The sequence below is a fragment of the Nannobrachium achirus genome (genome assembly GCF_963921795.1).
Source record: "Nannobrachium achirus genome assembly, chromosome: 14".
In the NCBI taxonomy this organism is placed as follows: domain Eukaryota; kingdom Metazoa; phylum Chordata; class Actinopteri; order Myctophiformes; family Myctophidae; genus Nannobrachium; species Nannobrachium achirus.
Genome location: NC_137821.1, coordinates 10,061,896 through 10,074,336, shown reverse-complemented (window position 1 = coordinate 10,074,336; position 12,441 = coordinate 10,061,896). Strand labels below are relative to the sequence as shown.

Sequence of the window (12,441 nt, the reverse complement as noted above, 5' to 3'; positions counted from 1 at the left end):
AAACAAACCAACATAAAGTTGTATAGAGGGTATCTGCGCATTTCTAAAGTGACAATTTAAGGACTTTTTAACACCTCTAAAATGACAAATTAAACATTGGCCAAATTGTCAAATATTACAGGCATAAATCATGAAAATAGCAGATCTACGTTGTCGTTGTGAGCATGTAGATCTGCTATTTTCACAATAGAACCGTGTTATCCAAAATGTAATGCCTCAAGTCTTATTGCTCATCAGTTTGGGGGGGGGGGGCAGGGGGGCACTTACTGTACTGGTCAGCTGTTGTTGGAGGGGCGAGGGGCAGATTACACTGTGACATGAGTTTCAGACTGTTTCAGACCGTTTTCAGAGAAGCTCATGTCTCAACCCCTTTAGGTGACAGTACCCATTTAAGAAACCTGTCTACCAGCGACATCATCAGTAGAAAGGTTTGGTCATTTCAAACATTTATTTTATATATTTATGAATGCAAGAACAAAGGCTTATATTAGAAGGTGCTAACTGTCCATGAAGAGACAGACTGTAGTTTCTATTAGTTTGGAATTCCACCTGATGTCATTGGTAGACAGGTTTCTGAAATGTCCACCGCCCACCAATGAGACACAGAGTGAGAAGACAGAAGTGGTCGCCATATTATATAATGAGCATCATTATGGACCAATTATATAAAGATAAGGTTGAACATTGTTGAAGTGCTCCTTGAAGTGCTCTGAGTGCCTTATTTGGAGGAGGTCAGTCACATGAGGGTAAAAATAAGTACAAAGTGTACAGAATATAGGACCTTACAGTAAGCCAGTTAAACACATAAATGAAATGCATAGAGACAGTCTAAACTAGGATAGGTAAACCAATAACCTATCATCAGTCTAAAAAAATATAGGTATAATCTGTACATTGAAACTGGTATTAGAGCACGAAGGGTATAAATCCCGAAGGGTTCCCAGTTCAAATCCGGGCTCCCCCTGAGTTAATGTCAAAGGGTCCTTGGGCAAGACTCTGAACCCCTAATTGCCTCCGGTGAGTAGGTTGGTGCCTTGCATGGCTTCCTCCGCCACTGGTGTATGAATGTGTGTGTGAATGGGTGAATGTAATGCACAATCTATGTAAAGCGCTTTGGATTAAAAGCGCTATATAAATGCACCATTTACCATTTACCATTTATACAAACTATAGGATGTAAGATCAACAAATGAACTAAATAACATGCTATTTAAATGACATTTTAACCTTTGCATTGACTGTATGGTCGTCAAAGCTAGGTCACGCCACATGCTAGGCTGAGGTGGAGTCTGACCTTGTAATCTTTACACTTGTTGAGTATTTCTGCATGTTTAGGGTGCTTCCTCTTCCACTTCTCTCTAATATATTCTTTTTATTAGGGGCACAAGTATACATAACAAAAAAAACACAGACAAAAAGAAAATACAACAAATCAAACAAAAAACTAAAAATTAACAGTACAGCAACAACAACAACAACAACATCAGCAAATGCATGACTCATATCTTGCGGTCCTTTTCAAACAGTGGACCCAGCACTCAGCGGAGAAAACGATGGGGGCCAAAGGTCCTGACCTGGAACACCCGTCCTCGGTTATGTTTCTCAAATGCCCCATTAGAGGAGTCAGTTGAGCTGTGGTCAGCGCTCGATCACCATGCCATGATGACATTTTAGTAAAAATTCTATTTTTGCCACGGCCCACGGACATACTAAATGAGTAGACAAACACTCTTATGTCCCCTTAACCCTAAACTTATTAGCCATATATTTCCATAGCCATTTCAGTTGTACTTTAAAGTTGTACTATGTAACTTTTTTTATAAAACAAATCTTAAAATTCTCCTAACTATTAAAACACAAAAGTTTTAGAAGATCCGCGCCGTGAATTTCAGCCTGTAAAGCCTTCTCTATATGTAAACTGAGATCCTTGCCGTGGACCGGATCTCGCGCGAAAATTGCGTCATCACACTACCGGCCAATCACAGCGAGGGTTATACAACTGCCGGCCAATCACATCGCATCTTGAAGTGGGGTCGCCATTTTGTTGTCGCCGGTTTGTACCATCCAGTCTCTAGGTAATTTCGCCTACCAGGCAGGGTGAAGGAGTGTATCTCTGGAATTACTGAACGCACAGGAACAAGGGACCCCTCCAAAGATAGATCTCAGCGAGGTGGAGGCAGACGCGGGGGTCTGAAGGTACGAAAAACGGCCGAAAGACGCGGACGCGACCGCGGTTCGCTATAGGGCTAATGACCACTAGGTGAGCAACTTACACAGTATGGCTTTAAGCTGATTGTAATGTATTATTACGTAATTTTTCTGGGGACTCCTTGGAACCTCCTACAGGGCCCCTGTGGGTTCCTGTGACCGCACATTGAGAAGCAGTGGTCTAGAAGATGCGTTTGTGTCTTTGTTTATTTACTATTAACTATGATTATTTTTATTTTTTTTAATGTTTTTTATCCCACGGTTTTTGTAACCCATTTTTCTCACCCGGTGACTACCTAACCTGTAGTCCTGGTTTCCGCTCTCCCCCTGCCGCACCAGGGGACTTTGGGGAGCACCCGGCTGGCTAGGGGGAGGTAGTATAGAAACCAGGACTACTGCATGTTTTTGTGTGAGGGCCTATGCCCAAGGAGACATGGGGAGAACATGCAAACTCACCACAGAAAGGCCCTATCGCCAACCCCACCTAGGGTGTGGGTGATTATTACTATGATTATTTTATTTTAATTTATGTTTAAGCTTTTATATTTTAACATGTCTATTGTAAGATACTGTGCAATGGTTTTGTTGCATTGCATTGTATATTATTGTAAAGTGCATGTAACAAAAGTAACAAAGAAATTGAAGATGGCATCACTAAACATTACAAAGAAATTCAGGGTCAAGTTTATTCTCCGCAAAAGAATTACAGAGTAAAGGCAGGGCCATTGTTTTATTATTCTATGCTCTGTTGATTAATTGAATAGGCCTACATAGGACCACAATGGAAGCAAGTCCCCCAGGACAGTATGACTGTATCTGTTTAAATTTATTTTGGGCTTCTCTATGGTCAAACATAATAAAAATGTAGCGAATAAAATCATTGAAAAAACTCCTCAAGAATAGAAGGACGATATCAGTCACCAGAAGCATAGAGACGTGTGTTTTCAATGAATCTACTATGGTTAAAATGGAGTTTGAAGTTACAAGGGGGCGTGCCTGATAACATTTATATAAAATATCTCATACATTTTTAATCAAGCAACTTAAAACTGTCTGCGGTGAAACACAAAAGCCGGAGTACATTTTAAAATGACCCATAAAATGTGAAAGTGAAATATCCCTTTAATTATCTCTCACAGTACCTTTAACTCGTTAGATGTAGAAATATCAGAATCTGTAATTATTCTATTTCCAATTGCATCTTTCTAGTTCTATTCTTATTCTAATGTATTATCTTAATATGAACCAGAGCTAGTTGTCAGGAATGGTTTATCTTCATTTGTCTGTGTTGTGTATCTTATTTCTATTGAACTGTATGTGTTCTTATTGATAATCTTATAGCTAACAGAACAGTACTCAGTTGGAGACTACACTACACTGTCCATTAAACAATACACTCTAATGGATAACAATTCTGATAATAAAATCTTTCAGTTATAAAAAATGAGATGTTTTCATTACAGAATATTTATTTGATGATTTACTGGAGAATTAATGACAGTCAACCAAAAGCTCATTCAACTAATCAATAAGTATCCATTTATCACTTTTTTCATCAATAATTTGTAAGTACAATAGTTTTGAGTCTTTTTTACATATTCTTTAGTTCTTTAGTTAATTTTCATCTAATTACACAGAAAATGACACATTTTGAATGAAAGAAATATGATTGGTTTTAGTTCATGTGTCAGTTAAATGTTCCCCCATCCTGATAAAATAATGGAGAAAGTACATCTTTCAGAATAAAAATAACTTGCTTCTATCTATTCAGAAACAAAATGTCATTACCCAATGCACCTTATAACAACAAAACTTGATGACTAAACTCATAAATGTCTTTATCCTTTTAGGACAGAAACAAATCAATAATAGATCTGTAAGCTATGTATGCTACTTTATTCTACATATTCTGCAGAATTTTGAAATCTCAGTTGCCTTAATAATAAAGTTCATCAGGCCTTCTAATACATTTTCATAATACAAATCCACATAAAAGAATAAACCACATGGGGTCATCTATAGGTCTGAGAGAATCACCTGTGTCTGTCTCTGTTTGTCTGTCCAGGGCTCATCAGTTGCTGGACTGATTATTACTATTATTTCATATATTGTGTCTTGTTTTGTGCATATTTTGCTGTTAGTTTCCTTTAAGAGTAATCAAACAATGGTATTGGATTGTGTTAATTTGAAGCAGGATGTGGATGTTTCCAGTCACAGACTACATCTCCTCTAAGCTTTCAATAGCTTCCTCAAAGGTAATCTCTCTCCATTCTTCTGGAATCTCTTGGCTGCCCTCAAACGTTTTGCCATAATACTCCTCCAGATCGTCTTCAAATTGACAGACAAACCTTTGGTGAACTTGAAGGGTAGAAACCTCCATTACCGGCAACCTTTGTTGTGCAGAAAGTAACACTAAGTATTGGATGGTCTCTTTTGTGTTGTCCTCTAATTCCAGAAGGGCGATGAAAACGGACATTGTGATCATCGGGACTGTGATCCTCTAGGGTGTTGGTACAAATTGCCCAACAGAAAGGACACTTCTCCCAACAACACTTGCACAATTGGTTGATTAGAATTTCATCTGGCCTCACACGGACATCTACCGTGTTGATAGAGATGCTGCTCAATTCCACCCTCATAGAATCAAGACCTCTCTTAATGCCCTCTTTAAGAAAGTCAAAGTGGTTTATGTCATTGAAGTTTTCATAGCAGTTAATGTCAAATCTTAGATGATCTTTTAACTGACTGTAAAACTCCTCCAACCACATGTCTGTGTCGCCGTTCTGAGTTGTGACTTCCTTTGTCGCCTCATTCACTGCTTGATCCAGAAGCCTGCATACATCCTCCACATTATTCTTCATGATACTGAGTACCTTGTCCTGATGGGTGGAGATGTATTTCTTAACAGTTTCTTTTATAAATGTCTCCATGTGTTTCCTTGGATGTCTGATGTAGTTCATGTAAGTTTCAAAGTCCTCTTGCTCTGCCAGTGATTTTAAAATATGTCTCTCCAAGTTCACCCTATTCCCACTGAAGGGAGGGAAACTATTTTTCATCTCTCCAGCCAAGTCAATGGCAGTCTTGTCATAGACAACCTGAGTGGCAGACTCCTTCAGTTTGCTACAAAGCAATTCACTAAGCACGGCGGCAGAGGAGTTTCCTTTACAATGGCCTTGGAACACGTTGTAGTATTGCTCCTTTTTGTTTTCCAAATAAGTGATTGGATCATTGTTCTTCTGGTATTCTTTGTGAGACTTGGAAAGCCAATTCTCTGCAGTTTGAAATACATTAAGTAAAAGATCAACTTTAAACTCGGGTTTAAGGGCGTATGTCTCGCTTGAATCAAATTCTTTCACCTGGTTTATGACCTTCTTTGCTACTTCTTGCAAGTAACCGGTATTGTAGCCTCTGGTTCTAACAGGTTTGCTCTCAATTAAGGCAATGGATTGTTCCATAACATTGAGAATGAAGGTTACAGCCTTTTCATAAGGGAGTAGTTCTGTACTAATCCCAATCCGGTTTGCGACACGTTTCGCTCTAGAGATCATGCCTTTAGGGATTACATAATCTGAATAACTCCCTAGATTTGAGAATTTTTTGTAATTACCGCAGCTTCTGCGTTCGTCGATAAGAGAACCTTCAATGCCCATATCCTGAAGGATAGAATCCACATCCTCTTGAATGTTGATCTTCTTTATGGAAGGAATATCTAGAGTGAATTCCTTACGCCATACTTCCCAAAGATCATTGAATGCCCTTTCGAGTTCCTTTTCATCCTTTGCCTTGTCTTTCAATGTGCTTGCAAGCTCTTTGCTCTCCTGTAGAAGCTTGTTCTCGTAGACTGTCTTCTTAGCATCCAGCTTCTTTCGAGCATCGCTCTGCTGAATAATTTCCTCTAGCTTCTGTTTAGCTCCTTTCACCAGTTCATCATGGAACTCCTTAATTTTGGTTTCAAATCGTCCTTTCCACTGAACCAGTAGATCTTTAACTTTAACGTCATCAAAGTGCGTCTTCATTTTTTCTTCCACTTCTTCACGAGTCTTATTCATTCCGTTGACAAGCACATTTTGAATCATACAAATGGTGTTTCCATTATCAATCCTGGTATGGAGTTGGTTTTCAATGATCAACATGGCTTCCCTTAAAGCCCAGGTCCATTTTCCATACTCTTCTTCAAGTGTTCTGTACAATGAAATTTCCCGTGTGTTTTTGAAACTGAAAACAAAGTTTTCTTTCAGCAGGGCATTCCAAAGGTCTTGAATGGTGCTTTTGAATTCTGACAGTGGAATTCCATGAGATTGTGTTGATTTTAAAAGGATCATGTCCTTCAGCTCTTGGATGCTCTCACTATAACCTGGGTTTGGGGGAGCCATGGGTGGACTGCCTTCCCACAGCTGGGCAAAGTATTTCACATCCTTTTCCACATCAAATTCAATGATATCACTGAAGACCTCTGCATTAACCACTTCCTCTTTGGCAGCTAGCTTGGTCATCTCATCAAGATCTTCTTGTAGTCGTCTCTTTCCCACCTTGTTTTTGTTACCAGCTCCAATATCTGTAACATTCTGATGAACAAACAGACAATTTGGAGACATCCTAACCTTCTTCATCCTCATGAAGGCCTGAACAGCAATATGAAGAACGTCTTGCATCTCGGATGTATTCTCTCCAAAGATGTTGATCAAAGTCATGTTTCCCAGGCCAATGACAAATGTTGCCAATTCATTGTCATGGTGATAAGTGTCCGTCCCTGCCAGCTCAAGAGCACGCAGTCCTTCAGTGTCCACAACCAGGACATAGTCAAACTGGAAGTCTTTCTGTTTCTCCTCTGAAACTTTCAGTAACTGCATGAAGGCTCCTCTGGTGCACCTGCCAGCACTTACTGCAAACTGCAGTCCAAACATTGCATTCAGCATTGTAGATTTGCCACTGCTCTGGATGCCTAAAACTGACAAAACAAAAACTCGCTTGTCTCCTAGCTTCTTGATGACCTCATCTAGAACACTAGTGATCCATGTTAAAGGCACATGAGCTGCATCTCCATCCATAAGCTCCATTGGATGTCCTTCTATCATAAGCTCTGCAGCCAGCTTAGGGTATTGAGACCAGTTTCCTTTCCTCTTCAAAGATGCGTGGGCTTCATACATTTGCCCCATTTCTCTCAAGATGTGCTCAAATCCAACTGTTGCAGACTGCAGTTGCTCTGAAATGTTCTCCAACTCTTGTTGCTTCTCCTTGAGCTGATCTGATTTGTCATGCTTCTTTTTCAAAGCCAAGACATCAGACCACTTTGCATCATATGCCTGGTGGATTTCAAAAAGATCATCTGTAGAGAAGTTATCCAGTAAGAATCCAATCCATTTTAAGAAGTAATGTTTTTCATCCCATTCCAAAGACTGCAGGTTTTCAATAAACAGCTTCATCAGCTTGCTGGAGGATTTGTCTCGTTGTTCACTTCTTTTTTGCTCCATTCTTGTTTCTTTTTTACATTTTTCTTTCTCCTTCTCTTCTCCTCTAAGTCGGTACAGGTCTTTATTGATTCTGCACCACTCATGCCACAATTGGCCTTGACATGGCAGAAATGTGTCTTTTATCTTTGAAAGCTTCTTTCCTTCAAGCAATTTCAGAATCTGCAAAGCAGCAGATTTCCCTCTTTGGCATGCAGGGTCATCTTCATCTGTTTTGATTTCAGAGACACTTGTCATGGTATCAAGTTGGAAGGATGCATATGGTGTTGACACAAGCTTTCTAAGTATTTCTCTTAGTTCTGCAACCACATCTGACTGACTTCTTCCCTTCAGACCCATTTTATATTTTCCAGGTCCTGTCTCAACTGCTACAGAGCCATTATCAGCTAGGAGACAAATGAGAGGTTTTGGGTCCTTGCGAAGGTCTGACAGAATTTTCCTACCTTTGTCACCTTTTCCCAGGTTAGGAACAAGGACAACATTGACTGAAGCTTTATCGATCAGTAATTTCCGCTGTTTTTCATGTGATACAGCATTTCCATGAAGATTACAGAAGGCAACACAATCAGAGAAAGCATCATTGGGTTTTCCAGCTGGGCAATACCAGGCAATCTCTGCCATACCATCTATCAGGCAGTGAGATTGTGTGGCTCCTGGACAGTTCCTATGAAAGAACGTGCTGTGGCGGTCATTGATTAAGGTATTCATCAGCTGAGATTTAGATGATGACAAGGAAGTGTCATCATCTCCGACGGAGGTGTCGGAGCCAAGACGGAAAAATGACACCATAGGTGTCTCAGCTTGGCAGATAGGCATGTTCTTACTTGTGATGGCACCTGATTTGTCAGTCACATTCCACGTTTTACTTAGTTGTCTAAAAGTCCATAAAGGACACTCAATGTCCCTTGTGAACGGGTCAGGCACTAGTAAAGGTAAGGCATACTGACACTGCGATAGTTTGGTGATCATGTTCTGCCTGAGGAAGCTGTCTGAGCAGTGAAACACAGCCATCTGAACATCCATTGGATGGATATGGCTCTGCTTCAGGCTCTGACTAGTGACTACAGGGGAGTCGAACAGATCATCACAGTCACTGTCGTCTGTATCAACATCATCAGCAATTGGAGTGACTGTGATGCTGTCTTTTACTGGGATGTACCTGGCTCTATGGTCTAGCATCAACAATTTCTGAAGGAATGTATGAGCTACATCTTTCTCAGTTATCTCATCGTGCTTTTTCATAGAAGGAAGAATTTTCAGAAAGTCAGCAGTTGTCAACTTATAATGACAGTTGTCTTTGAGGTTAAGTCTAGAAAACAGTTCATTAACTTCTCTTTGATGTTTGATGTCGTCTGGACTGATCTTTTCAGAATTCTTCACTGATGTGTGTCCTTTGCCAACCTTTAAAATGAACAATCAAAAATGTAGAAAACAAAGTTAATACATATCCATATCTGATGTGGATACAATCATCGTGATTTTCACAATACACATACAACTAGAAGCAGTGCTCTTCCGAGCACAGGTCTCCACCAGGTCAAGTAGGTCCTGGTGGCGCTAAATGTGGAAAGGGTGCCATGTCTTCTTTGGCCTTTAACAGCAATGTGACCCTGCATGCATGACTTGAGGCATTTTGTTCCAAAATGTGTTTGGAAAAAGTCGACCTGCTGGTGGCGCTATAACAGGCCAATGTGAAAAGAGTGGCATTTGTTCCTTGACCTAGTGGGAATGTGCGTGCAGAATTTCTCTGTAATCACAAGCTGCGTTCATGATTTAAGTGATTGTGTTAAAAATGGACCAATCCTGCAAACTTTGGAAGCCAATGTTAGCCAATTAGGATGGAATATGAAATATTGGACAGATCTGTCTTGATCACATGACTATACTGGCCTACAAAGGCAGAGTGCAGTAACTATGTTCCTGAATTTCACCAAAAAAATTGGCTTAAAATTGTTACAGCTGATCAGCCAAATGAGATAAAGGCATAACAGTGATATTACACTGATTGTGATTGTACATCTGTTCTTGAGATAATTGCTCATCCCCCAATATCATGAAGGCTAATTTGACCTTTGGGCGACACAAATAAGTCGGTGTGTCCGAAAACTTAGTTACTGCACTCTGCCTTTGTAGGGTAGTAGAGATACTGTGTAGTGATTTGCATGATTTTTGAATAAACTCTCAGGGAATAATAGGAAAAAAATTGTTTTACATAAGTCGGCCTCCTGGTGGCGCTATAAAAAGCAGATATGAAAAAAGCAGGGCAAAGGTTTTTCCTTGGCCTCTAGGGAGTGCACATACAAAGTTGTACACTGATCAGTGGAGTTATAGATACAAACACGAATCGGCCTGTTATAGCGCCACCATGAGGCTGATTTGAAAATATTTAAGTGGCATTTATTCCTCTACCTATTGGGAATGTACATGCACAATTTCACCAAAATTGCACTCATGATTTCAGGCATTTTATTCAAAACTGACCAATCCTGCTAACTTTGGAAGCCGGTTTTAGCCAATCAGGAAGGAATATGGAAAATCGGACAGATCCATGTCGATCACATGACTGTAGAGACACTGTCTACCGATTTTTGGACAAAATCTGCAGGAGTACTGGCAATAGTTAGTTTTGCAAAAAACTGCCTCCTGGTGGCGCTAGATCAGGCCCATGTGAAAAATGTGGGGCAGAGGTTCTGAATTGGTATCCAGGGAGTGTGTGTGCACAGTTTGGCAGCGACCGGGCCAACGGCGCCAGAGATTAGCTGGTAACGGACGGATGGACGGACGGACGGACGGACGGACGGACGGACGGACGGACTTCGGCTGGTGGAAACAATTAACATAAGAAATACTGTTAACTTACCTCATCCTTGTTCTTGACACTCTCTTCAATGTTGGAACCTATTTGCATCAATAAGGATTCAGGTTAAACATACGCAATAGGCATCTCAATGCTACTTTATTTAAAGCAATGTTGATCCTGAAAGTCATTGCAACAAAGCCCTTGCAAACAAACTCAGTTATTACAAATGTTCAGTTTTTGTTCAGGTGTACAGTCAGTTTTTATTTAATTTTTATTGTTTAGTATTGAAATGATGAATGAATGTTTGAACTTGACTCACTTGTTTCAGGATTAATGCCGCTGGTCTTTGAAGACTGGTCATCTTCTCCATCCTTCCTCTCTGAGCTTCCAGGATCAACACCTTTGGAAACACTCTAAGAAAATGGATACATTCTACATGTGAATGATCTGCATTAAAAACATCTTTAACTTTATTGTGTAAAGACAACTTGGCAGAGAAGGATATATACTGTATGGACCTCAGTATTTGAAATGTGAAAAACTGCTTTTATATTCTGATCAGTATATTATTCCAGTTGAATTGTACACTTGGGGTGCGGTCACACCAAAGTTTAATTTGACCTATGCTATGCTTTTCAATGGGAACACACCTTTTTCCCCCAGAAATCTACAAATGGCAACAAACCACTCTGTTCCCATTGCATTGGAATCCACCCTCATACTGTAGGTAGAATTAAACTTTGGTTTGACTGCGCCCGGCCCCTTACTATTTAACTTCAAACTCCATTTTACCCATTATAGATTCATTGAAAACACCCGTCCTTGGTTCTGCTGACAAAAGCAATTAGATGTTAAAATGACCCCAAACATGTTTGAAAAGTGAAATATCCCTTTAATATCTGTCTCTAACTTCATCTTACCTTGTTCTTTTTCTCTCTTTCATCTCCATCACTGGAACCTATTTGGATTAAAAATTATAATAATTTGGTTAAACATTATACACAGTTAACATCTCATGCTGTTCTATTTCAAAGCATTTTTTATAGCTCACACTTTCCTCTCAATCAGTAGCCTAAAATAACAGACTAAGGTCACTTTGACACCTTAATCTCATGTACAACGCACTGACTTTAACTAACGTCCTTATAAGTATATCAGTAGGTCTATCTGCTGCTATGCTCACGCACCTTTTATATATCAGGTACCGGCACTATATGTGTAAATATGTAAATAATAATAATTATTGTCTTCTTCCCTTTCTTTTTATGGAAATAACAAAACGATATGTGACAATAAAGCTGATTCTGAAGTGGTGTTCACTTATTACTTTGATAGATTTTGATATGCATTCATTATGTTCCTTTGTGAGAATGTGTTTTTCTTAACTTTTGTAACATTGAAGTATTGAAATAATGAATAAATAGTTTTACCTGTCTCCATTGTATCGAGAACAGAGCTGCTGGTGTCTGGACCTCTTCTCAGTTGTGTTGTCATCTTTTCCGACTAGCTTTCATCTCTCATGGCTTCAGCATCAACAGCTTTGAGAGAGAAAACAGGACATTAATGGCTTTGTTTTATAATTCTTATATTGTGTTATAATAATGTGATGAAGGCCAAAGGATATGTGAGTTAAATGGATGAAATTACACATTGTTTCTGTCATTCCCTTAGCAGTGCACAATAAACGGCAGACTTGCAATCTGTTAGCACATTCTTTAATAGATGTTTAAATCAAAAATAATAGCTGCATCCTCAGATTAATAATGCAAAGAAATGTTAAAATGTTATTATGATAGTTATAATAGTAATGATAAATTATTGTAAATTAAATGGGTCCAAGAATGGACCAATATTTAATTTTACAGTTTCAACCAGTGTAGAATGCATTCATTTGGGAACACTGTCCATATAGACATCAGATTCTATACTCAATGTATAATTTATTATCCCATTTAGACCTAAGTC

The 12,441-nt window shown here is 39.3% G+C and overlaps 1 protein-coding gene across 1 annotated transcript; it reads right to left on the bottom strand.

Moving 5' to 3' along the window:
* Positions 1-4,497: 4,497 nt before the first annotated feature.
* On the bottom strand, positions 4,498-11,971 carry LOC308297795 (interferon-induced very large GTPase 1-like). The gene is made up of 5 exons (XM_080741362.1): positions 11,907-11,971; positions 11,397-11,434; positions 10,796-10,889; positions 10,537-10,574; positions 4,498-9,077 (listed from the first exon to the last, which is right to left on the bottom strand). Exons 1-5 carry the CDS (start codon positions 11,968-11,970, stop codon positions 4,539-4,541), a joined length of 4,773 nt encoding a protein of 1,590 aa, XP_080597488.1. The 5' UTR covers position 11,971; the 3' UTR covers positions 4,498-4,538.
* Positions 11,972-12,441: the final 470 nt, after the last annotated feature.

What these genes read in the sequence shown, in the direction of transcription:
- LOC308297795 (XM_080741362.1), bottom strand. Translation starts at nt 11,970, where the DNA reads ATGACAACACAACTGAGAAGAGGTCCAGACACCAGCAGCTCTGTTCTC. An exon ending in AAAGAGAGAAAAAGAACAAG is followed by an intron (nt 10,890 to 11,396) that starts GTAAGATGAAGT and finishes CCATTTTCTTAG; the next exon opens with AGTGTTTCCAAAGGTGTTGA. An exon ending in CGGCATTAATCCTGAAACAA is followed by an intron (nt 10,575 to 10,795) that starts GTGAGTCAAGTT and finishes TGATGCAAATAG; the next exon opens with GTTCCAACATTGAAGAGAGT.